Raw genomic sequence first — 16,018 nt, 5'->3', positions numbered from 1 at the left:
CACCATTCATATATCTTTTAAATTTCTTTTAAAATGAATAAAATAGGAATATAGCGAAATAAAAATTTCGCTATATTTTTTTATAATTAGGCTCATATTTAGGGGTCTCTTTTGCACTGGTGTTTTCGTAAATATTTTATTCCTTTGCTCACATACACACAAACCAACCTTAAAAAAATTTTTTTTTAAACGTTGCATCCTCTGAAATTTTGCTGTCCAGTACAGCTACATGTGCCTAAATACAGTAAAAGCTTGTTTTTATGAAATCATGTAGAATTTGGCAATTAGTTCATAAAATGTTCTTAAATGGGAAAGACATTCAAAGAAATGGCATATTGTTAGGGACTATTCGTAGAAACATGTTGGTTCATAAAATTGAACTTCAACTGTATTTATTAGTATGATGATAACTAGAGCCCAGATTATATGCACCAAAAGCTAGTGAAATATGCTATAAATATATGCAAATATGCACATAAAAATGCCAAAATATGCACTAAAATATCCTGAAAAAGTTACAAATTCTGAAATATGTGCAAAAATAAGAAAATTTGCATATAAAAAAATCACCATTCAAAAAAAACATATATTTTTAAAATGCATATTTTCTTTTTCTTGGGTGCATATTCATTTACAAAAAATATCCCCACATATTTATATACTTTGCATATGCAAATAACTCTTCTACATATTTTTTATTTAAGAATTTTAATTTCTAGTTTGTTGTAGCTGCTTTAGTAACAAAATGCCAGTAACAAAAGAATTTTGACACTATTCCTGAAAAATTTGAACACTTTTGACATATCTGTAGAAATAGCCTTACAATAAAACGGTTGATATTTGGAAAATACAGTATTACAAACATCTCTATTAATTCACTAAATCCAACCTGTGTGGTGAAAAAAACAGGTGTTATGAAAATGTTACGAGCAATATTTATTTGAAAAATAATTTTTAAAAAAGTGATTGAGCTTGAATACACATTCAAAAATATGCACTTATTCTGAAGATTCTTTGATTTTATGCATTCATATACACTACTGGTAAAAAAGGCCAAAATACGCAAATGCATGTAATCAAGACTCTAATGACAACATTTTGTTTGTATGATACACAGTTTTGATTGTACAGTGAAACCTCCTGACAACATGACAACAGCCAGCAATGGGGGGGGGGGGGTCATGAAAATGTAGCCATTATTGGGAAGTTCAAAAAAACTTTACCTGCAAAATTATAACAATCTATGCTATAATTAGTTCAAAGAAGCGGTATTGTAATGCATTGAGTCTATAATATTGTTTTGTATTGAAGAGGTTTGCAGTTGGGCATTCTATTTTAACTCTTTACAAGCAAAAGCCAAAACGGATGGATGGAGGAGGGTATATGGGTATTGGTATATGAGATTATTGTAAAAGGAGGAAGAGATTTCGTCCATGGATCCTGGTTGGGCACGTGTATGATTAATGCTATTTCCTTGTGAAAAAAGAGCCCTTTTGGATGTCAGGTGAACCTATGGATTCACCCCCCCCCCCAATGCATACAAACCATGGTACTGCTACTGAATCAGCAGGGTAATGATGAAGAGGGTTTGATGGGTTATAACTACCCATTGGAACCCTGGTATCACCAATTATAGTTTTCAGTTTTCAGGAAGGGATGATTTACAACTGTCATCAGGGTGGGAATGAGGAAAGACAAGCGTAGATGCCCCATCAATTGGATTTCAATAGCTACACCCAAGCTTCACAAGAAAGCTCACTGTTGTTTGTAACAAATACAATATAGGAACTGAATGGTAAGAAAGGATAGGGTTCAGGTGAGCAGTAAAAGTTTGGATGAGTCCATTTCAGAAAGCAAAAATTGGTTATTTTCATGGACCTCCCAGCAATTTATTTCCTTGATGTATTGGACTGAGAAAAAGCTGTCTCACTGGGCTGACCCAGTTTCTATTTTTTTAATATATATATATATATATATATTAAAAAAATAGAAACCAGGCAAAAACCTCCCAACCAGGATCCATGGACGAAATCTCTTCCTCCTTTTACAATAATCTCATATACCAATACCCATATATATATATATATATAACGGAAAATCGTGTTTCAGTTAATGAAGATTTTGGCTAACGAATGTGTGTGTGTGTGATACCAGAACAAATTATCTTTGTTAAACGAAATATCACAGCATTATGCATGAGAATAGATTGAGTTAAACAAAAGCATTAAAAGCTAGTGAATTAATGTTTCTTTTGTTCCTCAATGATGAAAAATGAAAAAAATATTGAATACTATATGCATTTTTTTTTTTTTCAAATGCATCAACAGATTTTCTGGGGAGGACGTCAGGCTCATGTTGTGGGACACAGCTGGCCAAGAAGAATTTGATGCAATTACAAAAGCCTATTATAGAGGTATTTATTTCATTACTTTCCACATTATGAATTTTTTTTAAATAAGTACAAACAAACACATCACCCTACACCTCCAGAGGTGACTTCGGTACAACTTTGCATCCATTTTTTTTTTCATTATACTTAAGTTACAAAGCAATTACCTTTGCACATAAACAAATAACCAAAAATGTATTTCTAGTAATGCAATTTTTAGTACTATATGCTATAATAAGGTGGATTATTAAAAAAATTCCTAAAATCTGTACCCAAGTCACCCCAGTTTATGGTACAGTAGTTATGAAAATCCTGATTTCTGTTTTGATCTATTTGTAGGTGCACAAGCTTGTGTGCTGGTCTTTTCCACTATCGACAGGGATTCATTCAAGGCCATTGAATCATGGAAAAGGAAGGTATGTACAACAATTTACTCTCTTTCTTATGAATTTTTTTTTTCACTTTATTCCCCAGCTTTTACTGTGCACTTCATTATGTAAGGCACAGAAAAGTCTGTATCCACGAACAACATATCCATAACACTGCAAGGTATGCTTTTACACATACTATTACTGCACTTCACATAAACTGAAACCTAGATTCCTTGGGCTCTGCCTGTTTTGACTCTTTCCTTTATCATATACCCAGTAGCTCAGATCGATAAGATACTCACCTACTACAATAAACCGATGGATTTTGATGAGCACAAGTAGCAACACACCCGATTAGTCCTAGTCAGGATCTTTCTTGATGCAGGCGTACAATAGGAACAGCCATAACATGTCTGCAGAGCACAATGCTATGTGTGATACATTTTGGAATTGTTCAGATACAAATTTATGGAATATGTACATCTAACTTTGTATCATCACATAACCATCTTATGACTCTTGCTTTGTTTTATTACAGGGTTCCCAGCAAAATTTGCTTGCCTATTTCCCTGACCGAAACTGGTTGAAAGAAGGCTGGTGGTCCACTGGATTCTCCTACGAGTGAAAACAAGTTGTATGTATGTGCAAGACTGTTGTAGTAGTCTTACATGTACATACAACTTGTTATCGCTCATAGTAGCTTCCAGTGGACAACCCACCTAATTCAAAATCTTGACCAAGATAGTTAACTTTCATATTTCCTATTTTTCTTTTTGGAGTCCCCCTCCCTGAACTTTTATCAAATATTTGCATATTTCCTTGACTTTTGCCAACAATTTTCTCTGACTATTTTTCATCTCAGAAAGAAAACTCACATGCCTCTGTGGGAATTGAACCACCAACCTGTCACAGTCTGATCGAGTACTCTACCATTCTTTCCTAAGAGCATATATAAATGCCAAATGGGAACTTGCATGGGCAGCCTCCTAGCTCAGCTAATAGCTCTTGATGACAATAGCCCCCAGATGAAGACATATAGAAAGAAACGATGTCACTCTCCATTGTTCATACAGAGTACAAAAGACTGGATACCAAGTAGAGATGAAGTTTGGAAAGAAAATTCATATGCCTGTAGTAGTATATCAAATCAAATGTCATTGAATCAAAGAAAATGTCAGTCCCTGTAGCTTAATGGTAGAGCATTCGCCTGGACTGCCCCACAGTATGATCACAACATGTGAATTTTCTTTCCAAATTTCATCTTCATCTCTGCTTGGTATTACTCTGTATGAACAGCAGAGAGGGACATCATGTTTCTTTCCATCACTTGTCATTTCCCCAGTCTTCCTTAGATTTCTCTGACTTTCTATGTGTCTGGAAGCCCTGCACAGTTGAACCTCAATAACCCGACACCCAAAATGTACTGATGGACATGTCGACTTAAGAGCATATGTCAAGTTACCCAGGTTTCATTTGATCTCACCCTCCCAATTTTTGAATATCATTTATGTCATGTAAATGTATTTATATATATAGTTGAACAATTCTATTCCATCATCTATAAATTAAGAGAAAAAATATCTGCACTTCTCTACAAAAGTTTCTGAATAATCTCAAATTATGGTGAAAAAGCATAAGTGTATCAAAATATCTCATTTGCAACTCAGCAGCGTGATTGCCAAAAGTTAGAAAAAAAATTAAATTTTTTTAACTTGAAATTTTCGATCTAAAAAAACCTTCATTTTCAGCTTATTCAACCATCTCTCGCTCAAAAATTTCAGATATCATCTGTGATTTTCGTAGTTCACTAGTTGAACTTCCAGGCTCTAAAAAGTGAAAAATTACCCTACCCTGAAGATAAGAGGGAAATGTTTTGACCAACAAAAAAAAAAAGAAACAAAGAATAGTTGAAATATAGGACAAATGTCACAAAACTTTATTAACTGGGCAATCCATGGGCCATTTCGAAAAATTAATGGTGATAGCATATCATGAATCATAGTCGACTTAAGCAGTCATCTCATGCTGAGTTAAAGGTTTCTCCCCATTAAACTTAGTAATATGCCAACCATGAGAATAATAAATGTCGAGTTATTGAGGTTCTACAGTATTAGCTTTCTTTCTTAGCTGATGCCTAAAATGATGGGCACAATAATATGACTCACAACTGTGTATAAAAACTATAAATTATTTTGGATGGATATTGTTTTAGTTTCAATTAATGATTACGACTCGATGACCTTTTTCTCATTTCGCCTTATTAGGTAGAAAATGAATGTGGAAGAATTCCTATGGTTATTGTACAGAACAAAATTGATCTCATTGATCAAGCAACCGTAACTAAGTAAGCATTAAGTTTTATCACTCTATCACACAAATGTGTAACAACACCGATTTACTAGGCGTTACTAAATCAATAAAAGTTGAATTAACATTAAAACTATAGTTTATGGGGCCATTTCAGCCTATACACATTCAAATTAAACTAATCCTATATGTAGCTGATTATATTAAATATATACTCTGTGACAAAAGAAATTGACGTGTAGAGTTGTCCGATAAGTACAAAACTCCATGATAACAATTCATATGTACAGAAAATTAAATGATTATAATCCTAATTATAGATTGATTCATTAGGCAAAAAGAGCTTGTGTGCAGAAAATTACTAGGAATATTCGCTGACAAACAATTCATTAAAGGGAGTGAGGGAGCAAATAAGCAAGTGATTGTCTCAGTCATACTACTACTAAACCACACATGCACCTTGTACATATTCCTCTGTGGAATTTCTAATGAATGAGTACATGTTGGAATGTGCATGCATGAGTTATGAACCTAACATGATGTTTGTTTCTGTGTAATACTTGTTACAGTACTTCCATCTATTTTTCGAACTATGAGTGAAGTGTAATGATTGGAATGTTTGTGGCATTGTAGGCCTGTTGCTTTTTGTGGCAAGACTTTTTAACGGGAAGATCGGCTTGCATTTGCACCTCAAAGTTGAGAACCACAGAAAAACCAATTTCAGCCAACTACCACTGTGCCAACAATAAGGTTTGAACCAGAGTCCTTGCAATGCGAGTCAGTCACTATGGCCACTCAACCACCACAGCCAGGGCTGGTTCTGGAAATTTTTCATGTGTAAGCGAATGATATTTTGGTGGTAAAAATATTGTCCCTCCCCTTCAGTTTTCACCCTAGAAAACTGCTCCCCTTCAGTTGGCACCCTTAAAATTCGGCGCCTTCTGTGACCAGTCGACCATTCAAGATCTGGCCCTGAGCATAGCTGCGGTCATTCATACTGTCCATCACTCATATAATCATTCACCAGTTCACTTATATGGTCACTCACCTGTTCATCATGGTTATTCCTCAGTTGGTAACTATTGCATTGTCAGTTGTTATTTTGATGAAAAATAAGCTCTTTGTTGCCTTAAAAGGAATTGTTAAATAGAATTTCATCAAGTTTGACTTTGCTGTGAGAGTGCCATAAAAGTTTACCTAGGGTGTCCAGCTATCAAATGAAGGGTGTGAGTAGCAAGATGCTTGTCTACCATCATGGAGGTTTCCTTCAGATAAGCGAGTTCAATGGATATTATGCTTGACACTCACATTTTCCATATATTTTGGTAGTTTATTTTCAACTTGGACAAACACTGATACTCTGAATAGCTGTTTTGTCAATAGCATTTTCATTTCTTTATTTGTTTCTCACACTTTTTTCATAAATTTGGAAACGACAGATTTCCAATTTGTCTCTGTTTCGCTAGAGAATGAGTTGCATTCTCAAAGCAATGTCTTTAGATGAAACATTACTGCAGCTTGATGATTGCAGCCAAAAGATTTTGATTTTTTTTACTTTCTCCCCCCCCCCCCCGAACTTATAACCAAACCTATCTTCTGGTTACCTAATGCCAGGAGAAGGACGTTTTTACATGTTTTGCAACACTTATCAAAAACTAAGCATGTTGAAAAAATATGTATTTTTCAGAAATAATAAGATGTCTTCAAACTGAAAAACATGGTAAAGTGAAAATAATTTTTAATTATACATTTTTCTCACAAAAAAAAAAAAAAATATATATATATATATATACATATCCAGAAGAACATTTAATAAAGACATGCTCCTCTTTTTTCCTGGACAAATCTAATTTGTGAAGTAATTTACAATTCTAACTGATTTAAAAAGAAATTTACGTGGTGGCTACATTTGTCTCTCTTAACCTTTTCAACACAAAATTTTACAGGTGGCAACTGGTGCTGTATAATTTGTACCTGTTTTCCAAATGTCACAAAGGAAAAAAAAAAAGCTTGGGAAAACTTTCATTTGGCTATAAACTATCAATAAAAAAATATTTAAAACTAGCTATAATACCTGGCGCTGCTCGAGTTTTCTTCAATTACTGGGAGGATTGAAAAAGTGACAAACTATTATAAAGGCATATAAACTATTATACATAATACCAACAGCATTAAAAAAGATGAAAAGCCATTGTAAACGTATATGCATATCTGAAATGTTTTAGGGAATCACAGTAACCAAAGTAAACATTCCGAAAGTAATTGTTGAGGCCCAGGAACCACTGTTGCCAGACAGTTTTTTGCTCATATCGGACATTTTTTTAGCTCTGACAAACTTTTAAAGTAGCCTATCGTTAAAGTTGGGTCCTGTTTGGTATGTATGCAAAATTCGGCAATGATAGATCTAAAATTGTAGATTTGTATAGAGAACATACACACACAGATAATCAATTTTATAAATATAGATTATGAAAAATGATGAAATATGAAAGTATACTGATCCAAATAATATGCATTATTGAAAACAAGAATATATTCTTGTTTTAAGTTATCATTTTAAAATTTGGAAAATGGGCTGGGGACAGCCAGGAGAAGAACGTTTCCTTAACAAATGGAAATTTGTTCAAGCAAATTTTAAAAACCTATTAATGAAAAAGTAATGAAAAACACAGTCAGACTTCTCAGAAACTGGAATATAAGTAGAAAGTGACCAAATAAAAAAAAGTTTGTTGTCAAATAATTTAATATAAACTGAACTAATAGGGTTGAGAATGATCCATGTAAGTAGAAATGTCCTCTCCACTTGTTAATACAAGATTCCTCGAAAGACTGGTTATATTTTTGGAGATGATTATTACAAGGAAGAAAATCCATCTCTGTCCCTGCGGACTCTCGAATCCTGGTCTCTCATTTTCCGGATGAGTGCTGTACCAACTAAGCTATGGAAACAGAATATTTCTCCCTTGGAGTGTATATATATATATATATATATGTTGAAAGGCTGAGCATGGATGGCAGCAGCAATCAACTAATAGCTCATGAATGACGAATGACATAGGCCACCAGATGGCGACTGTCACTTATGCCATTCATGAGCTATTAGTTGATTGCTGCTGCCATCCATGTATGGAGCCTTTCAGCATAGAATATTTCTCCCTTGGAGCATATACATATGTTTCCATAGCTTAGTTAGTAGAGCACTTGTCCCAATCTTCCAAGGAATCTTGTATGACTCATGTAAAACATATTCATAATATATTTTTCTATATTACATTACAGAGATGAAGCCGAATTTTTAGCGAGGAGGTTACGACTCAATTTCTACAGATCTTCTGTCAAAGAAGATTATAATGTATCTGAAGGTAAATTTGAATTCATTATCTAGCAGTTTTGCTGAACAGAAACACTACACAAAATCTTTGAAAGGCTGTAGAGAATGTCAAATTGAAAACCATATTCAAAACACGACTAGTAATGCCATGAGGAGACAATAGCAGGCCTAGTTCTCCAATGCCTTAGGTGGGCAATCAGGGCTTTTTTTTCAAATACAATGAAATTAACGGTTTACAAAACGCCTGTTGGAAAAATCATGTTTGCCCTTTCCCTCACAAAAAAAATCACAGTTACAGCCCTACGTTGAACAATGACTAATCACAATAGTGTAGTTCCATTCAAAAAAAGCTAAGCCAATGCATAAATATGTGCGCAGTTATCAATTTTAGCTCCAAAATCTGGGAACATCAGGTGCAAACTTCAATCTATGATAAATGAGAAGCCCGAAAAACTTTATTGAAAACCCCATTTATCAATCTGAGTTTTCAGTAGCAACAATAATGATACTCACATGCAATACTTCTGCACATATCTTGGTTTTGAAAGTTCTTCTCCCCCACCCCCCTGAAAAAAAGCTCTAAATGTCCACATAGAGTGCTAGCGAAACAGTGGTATCTATCATCTTTGGATATTGTTTCTGGCCATGCTTTCTCATATAAATATGGTTTATTTTGATGTTCTCAACAACCTCTTGAAGATATTATGCGGAGTTTCAAAGCACTGTGTATAAAAATAATAAGTTATCAGATGAACAAGTCTTTGATTTCATCTTTATGGTTTACAGTGTTTAGATACTTGGTACAAAAGTACATCGATCAAATGAACGAGCCAATAGAAGAGATTAGCCATAGTATGAATCTACTCGGAAATGGTAAGTTCTACTTTATTTATTTTCTTCATAAGATCATACAAAGAAAATATAGTAATGCAGGGCTTAGTAAACTCTCTAAATCTTTTTCCAGATGTAGCCCCACTTTTCTTTCTAAAAATAAAGTTTTTTGAATCATTTCATGTGAAGTGAAAGATTCAGCTAATAGAAAATGGGTTGAAAAAAAAGAAGCCATGTTTTCAAACCATGCGTTCTTTCAGAACAAGGCTCATCAAACTGCATAGTTTCTCAAACTCTTTGTTCCATTGCCTCCACTTCATCAGAATTTTTTTGCTCTCATTGCCCCCCCCCCACCAACTCTAGTGAACCCATAGGATCATGACCCCCCATAAGGGTGGGGCTGACAGGGCTCCAGCCCTGGGGCGTGGGATGATTACCATCATTTTTTGTTTTTCACGCTATGAATTCGTATCTGGGCCCACAAAAAATCTCAGCCGGGAGCTCCACTGCAGGATGTGGGGGGGGGGGCCATGCATAGGATCCTATGCTAAATATACAGCTTCTATTGCCCCCTTCAAACCATTCCATCGCCCACCAGGGGGTGATATTGTCTACTTTGGGAACTGCTTTAGGAACTTATCTTTTCCATCTACATGTGTCAGATGCAAAAATGAGTTGACCAAAATAAAAATGTATGGGGGACACCTACGAATTCAACTGGGTCAAGGCTGTAGGAGGGACTTGGGATCTGGTCCCCACTCCCTGAAATGTGAGAAAATGCCGAAAGGGGGAGGGGAAAGATGGCAAAATCTATTGTTCCATCACTTTGGCCCCCCTCCGAATAAAATTTCTGGCTATGAACCTGAGTTGGGTTGTCAACACCAGCTTCGGTCTGTTAAAGCAGGTGTTGGTTGTATGCATGGTATAAAATAAAAATATCTTCAGTATCTCATCTTCCTGTAAATTCTCATTTATCAATTTTGAAGCTGTTCGTTTTAACTTTGATAATTTTTTGCCTTTTTATAGCACTCTTAAGGGGTCATTCAAGTATTATGTCAGCATCGAGGGGAGGGAGGGGGTTTCGGATTTTCTGACTTTTGATGACAGGGGGGGGGGGGTTTGAAGGTTGCTTACGTCATCAACCACCCCTTTTTGAAGATATAAAATATTCCAAGCTGCTGATGGAATTTTGCTGACAGGGGGGGGGTCAGTGTTTTGCTGACGAGGTCAAAAATGGCGGAAAATCTGCTTACGTAATACTTGAATGGCCCCTAAGTGTTTAAAGAAGAAAAATGTATCTTCAAAATTTTGGGCCATATCCGGAATGAATTAAAAGACTTAAAAAGTCCCATCATTTCCAAAATTTTAAATTCTATTTTAACTTTAATTTTATTTTCTGTTAAATGTCTAAATACATGTCATCTGGAAATTCTCGGTTTTCGTTGACTTCAGTTATCCTCGGTTTCGGTTTTTGTAGATGTTTTCCATGGAAAACTTGTCTCGGTTACCTTGGATTTTGTCGCCGTGCTTTGGTGACCTTGCTGTTAATTTTCATTCTTCTTCTCAATGTGGCATTGTTTCTCGTTGTGTGAGCATCACCCCATGCATCTAGCCAAACAATTCCATGGAACCAAAGAAAGTTTCCAGAGTCAGCAGCCCTTCGAAGAAGAGAGCCATTCCCCATTTTGGGAAAATCTTAAAGAGGTGGCAGGCCTCTTTCGACAGCCTTCTTGTGCAACATGGGTCCATTGACACTGAAGCTGGTCTAATCATTATAAAACAATTCATAAATTATGCAAATAACCCTCATACTTGATTATAGTAAAGACTGTGAATTAAAATAAGCTTTGTAGAGAAAACAAGACATTTTTATTTTGAAAAAAGTCTTTGAAAAAAAAAAGAAAAAATTACTGTAATGTCAATAAGCAAGTCTGAGCATCAAACATGCAATAAAACTTACTTCCAGCATTAGGTTTGACTAGAACAACATGCAGTCAGACCCGCTTATAATGAAGTCAGAAAAAAACCGCGAAACTATTCGTTATGTGAACTTCGTTATATCTCCATACCAGTTTTAAAATGATGCATTCAAGCAAAATGAAGCATAATTTACATATGACAAGCATTTTTCAATATTCTAAGCATTCTTAAAATATAAATAAAGATTAGACTAATATATTTAGAAGAAAAAGAAGGGTAAAATTTAATTTAAATGTTACGTAATTCAACGAAAATATTTGTCAATCACTTTTTTTAGTTTTTTTTTTCAGTTGATTGTGTAAGATAAATGTTCTGTACTAAAATAATTTTTTCCTATGTGCAAATCATGCAAAATTTAATGTTTTTTCTTTTAGCAAGGCTCGGGTTACTGTTCCATATTTTCACTTGAATTTTTTTCAACCATTCAAAAAGAAGTGCTTCCACAACAATATGAGCTCTTTTTCTGTATTTCTTCTTGAACCATCCAAGAACTTTCTCTTCAATTCTGATTTGTTCCAAATCGTTGATAATGAACTATGTTGAATCTAGAATTTTTTTCGATATCTCCCTCCCCTTTTTTTTAAATTTTTGGCTTTTTTGAGCCCCTTTATATATATATAAAGGTACATCTTATCTTTACCTTCTCTAAGAATTTAACAGAAAAAAATAAAAAAATGTGAAGCAGAAAAGATTTTACCATTTGTAGAATACTCAAAAAAGTTGCAAATGGATTTTCTTCCAAGGAAAGGACCTAATTGTAGAAAGGTAAATTAACAGATAAGAAAACAAAGAAATTCCTGACAATTCATATTTCAAAACTGACTGAAAATTCATTATAGGCAATGCAGTCGAGTGGTTAGGGAGCTAACCTCTCACTGTGCAGGTCTGGGTTTGAATCCCGGTTCGGGCATGGATGTTTACTAACACTAACAAATTCCCTGGACAGATCATGCTGATTCCTTGGGAATGTGATTATCACGTTATTATTTAAAAAACTGCTGGAATTGGTGTTCGTTATAAACAATCAAAATAACAGATGCAATATGAAATTCACGGGACATGGGAAAACTTATATATGAAAATTCTTAATATCCGTATTCATTATAAGTGAGTCAGACTGCATAAGCATTGCTTTAATTTAATATGCAGGGCTCTGATTCTAAGAATTCCTTGGGAAAACACCATTAAAAAAAGAAGCAAAAATGATAAAAAATGTGTTGCTATATCCAAGGCCATTTCATTTTCATCTATGTTACAAGCAAAGTTCATTAACATTATTCTCTATGAAGAATCATCCAGGAAGGTCAATTATTGATATTATAGCCAAAATATTGTTACAACTGAGGTCATCATAACCAAGTTTAACTGTAAAAATGCTGTAGAGCCTCAATATTCTTATATTTATTATTATACTTTGCACACTGGCTCTCTTACCAAGCACACTCTGGTCATGTGAAAGAATCTTAGCACATTCTGTACTGAAGCACGAGATGATCACATGGCTGGATGCCCCTTCGGAAGGTCTGAAGGGCCGTGTGTGTGTGTGGAAACACCAGATCAGCTCTCACACCAGATGCATCCACGTCGTCTTTCTCTCTCTTAATGTAATGTAAATATGTACCTGTAAATATCTTCTTTATAACCTCATAATTAAATATCATGTATCGCAAACTATGTCTCATCAATATGGAGTGCTCTATCATCACCTTTAGCAGTGCATTTTTTATGCTTGTGAGCAATTCATCATCATTTTTATGATTTTATTTTGTAGATTTGGTGAATATAGTCACAATAGACTGAGGATTTGTATTGTGCCTCTGAAGTGCTATGGACGATCACACATCCCCAACATCTACAGCGACACTGAAATGTAAAAAAAACGAATAAATAAAAATATAATTAATTAAAAAAGGACATCCTTCTACAGCGCCAAGTCCATGTATATTCCGAAAGGCCACACCTCGCCTCTGCCAACTCATATCAGAATATAATGCAGGTTTCCAATGGAACCTAAGACCGATTGAACTCTGGAGTGAGTGAAATGCACTCCCATGAAGAGAGGACGTTTTTTGTTACTACTCGTCCCCCCTACCTTCCTTCCGTCTAGTCATGAAACCATCCATGACACACAGAATTCATATCGCCATCGTCATCTTGAAAAGAATCCAATGAGTGAAACACACTAGCTGTTCATCCAGTGGTGTGATCACATCTTTCCCACCTGCTCAAGTCCAGCCCTGGGAAGCTTGATATATTATTTTCTTGGTTGTTTTCTTTTAAAATATAAATTTACTATAGAGAGGACCTGTGAAAAATTCTGGCTGGGGAGGTGGTCCCTAGTCTAGAAATCAAGACACCCCCCCCCCCTTTTCAAACTGAAACTACTTGCATTCATTGGAAAAAGTACAGAAAATGACATAAAACTCGTCCTCACCGGGAAAGTTTTGAGAAGGAATTTCGAAAAGTTCCAGCACCTCAGATTATCCGGAACCTCAAACTCCTGAGACTTCACTGTAACTGCTCCTGTGGGGAAGATGGGGTGAAAGGGAAAATTCTGAGCCATTCCAAATTACTGAGACTTAAATTATCATAATTCTATTGTATTTGAACAAACTTTAGAATGTAAGGGGTGGGCGAAAAGTCTTAGACACATTTTGACCAACTAATTGATATAAAAAGATGCGGTTCGACTAAAGCACTTATCAAGACATCAAGTTTTTTTTAAATAAACAATAAAAATAGTTCAAACTTCACTCACAGATGACACCACATAATGAAAAACTCAATGTAGCACATAAAATGCAACACAAACTGAGCATAATCAATGTTTATTACGATTTACGTTATGCATATATATATATAAAACTACCACATATTATTTAATATGAGCACCCTTTTTAACTTGGGATATATGGATATATATATAAACAAGTGAAAGGGTGCTGGGCTCATATTTGAATGCAGTAGTTTCATGTGAAGTAAATCATAATGGACATTAATTAGGCATTGTTTGTGTCACACATTTCTCACATGTGTTATGCCAAGTTTTTCGTGATGTAGCACGAGTCAAACTTTTAACCTTTTGTAATTTGTAAAAGGAACTTTAGGCCATGATAAATACTTTAGTGCAAACCACTCCTTTAAATGTCAATATTAATTGATTTTTCATTAATTTTTAAAATGTGTTCAGGACTTCTCGCTCACCCTGTATATTTAGGAAGCTAGTTGGCCAATCATTGAATGCTAACATCTAGAAACATCTAGAAACTGGTAATAACAAATTTGAAACGTTAGGTATGATTGATGATTATATGTTGCCACATTTTTCGCAAGTAATTTTGAGATTCTTTTCTTTCCCTCCGCAGGTCAAAATGACATGTCGCCTTACAGCAATCATTCTAGAAATTCTCTGTCATACCCATCGAATGGAACTATTTCCCTGCATAAGCCCAAAAGAAGAAAAAGTGGGAAAAGATTTTTCCGCACCTGCCGTTTACTGTGATTTTTTTTTTTTTTTTTCAAATTCATTTAACGTTTGTTTGTGTGAAAAAAATGTACACGCTTAGAATTGTTGTAGGTTTGTTTTTCCGCAATGTATTGACGGTTATTATTATTATATGCTAATGTTGCAGTTATTTCGTATAACATATTTTTTATGAATTCGGGAACTAAAACAAATCTGAAATCTGATTTCTAAGGTTGTGTTATAAAAATCCATTTTATTGGCTTTCGAGATATGCATGTGTAACCACTGCAAGACATTCCTTCTTTTTTACACCCATTCAAATAGTTATTTCTGCATCTTATTGCTGTGTTTTATTGGCACGACAGGAATTATTTTGTGTGTAAGGCAATATTAGTAAACTTACAAAAACACCTCAATGTTTTATTTTGCAACAAGGTGTGTGAGAGATAGATTTTGTTGCATCTTTGGCGGAAGCCGTGAACCAGGGCTTTTGTCAGTTAATTATAGTGGAAAAAAAGAAAAAAAAACCCAGTCTAAATGATGTAACGGGTGGGGTGGGGGGAACAATCAAATTTTTGAGGAATAGTACTCATCCTCAGTGCTTAACAACTGCATTGCAAGGCTCTAAAAGTCCATGTTTTCTAGAAAAGTGCAAGATACTCCATTTCAAGAAATTTTTACACACAATCTAGTAGTCTATCCTTTTCAGACCTGAGCATTCATTATTTAGAATTTTCAAAATGTTTTTGCATTTTTGATATTAAAAAAAAACACATTTAAAAAAATACCTTAAAAATATAAAAATGACAACAAATCTTTATTTTTTATTTTTTGTGAAGAAATTATTTCGTTCAAATTTTTTCAGCCAAGATGACGCAAGGGTATGATCTCTCATCTTCACATACAATTTTTTCCAGAATTTTATTACAAAATTTAATGTAATAAATCACACTTTTTCCAGTGGCCCTTTCTCCTGGGAGCCATATTAATAAAAACCCTGAAAGTTCAACTTTAAGTGCTGCCCTCTGATGAAAGCCCAAAAGTTCATATTCATATTTCCAGCTCAAAATTCACACAATCCCTCAAGACAGGGCTCAACTCCCTGAGGTCAAAAGAAAAAAAAAAATCTATAGTAAGAAAAGCAACCTACACATTTGTGGCACCAGGGTCTGAAAGTAGATATACCAGTGATTCACAAAAAGATTTGCTGCAAGACATTTTAGGAGTATAACTATACAGTGAAAGAAATGAATTACCTTTTGGGTGAGACAATATCCTAGGCAAAAACACCAACGTAAATGTACCCAGAATTGGAAGAGAACATAGACTAGATGTGTTTCGGA

General features: G+C 34.7%; 1 protein-coding gene across 1 annotated transcript in view; it reads left to right on the top strand.

Annotated features, from left to right (window-relative positions):
• The window catches only part of Rab23 (RAS oncogene family member Rab23), a 29,024-nt gene extending 13,565 nt beyond the window's left edge, over positions 1-15,459 (top strand). Inside the window, exons 4-9 of the mRNA XM_089250585.1 lie at positions 2,328-2,413; positions 2,729-2,805; positions 5,025-5,104; positions 8,347-8,429; positions 9,185-9,271; positions 14,575-15,459. Of these exons, the coding sequence (XP_089106711.1) occupies positions 2,328-2,413; positions 2,729-2,805; positions 5,025-5,104; positions 8,347-8,429; positions 9,185-9,271; positions 14,575-14,711 (550 nt within the window). The 3' untranslated portion in view covers positions 14,712-15,459. The remainder of the gene's footprint in view (positions 1-2,327; positions 2,414-2,728; positions 2,806-5,024; positions 5,105-8,346; positions 8,430-9,184; positions 9,272-14,574) is intronic.
• The last annotated feature ends 559 nt before the right edge of the window (positions 15,460-16,018 follow it).

This window comes from Pholcus phalangioides, unplaced genomic scaffold (genome assembly GCF_987345545.1).
Source record: "Pholcus phalangioides strain wild (caught in Gottingen) unplaced genomic scaffold, Ppha-v1.0 ptg000024l_1, whole genome shotgun sequence".
Classification (NCBI taxonomy): Eukaryota; Metazoa; Arthropoda; class Arachnida; order Araneae; family Pholcidae; genus Pholcus; species Pholcus phalangioides.
Note: the sequence above shows the minus strand (reverse complement) of the source record. Positions and strands in the feature narration are given on the sequence as shown.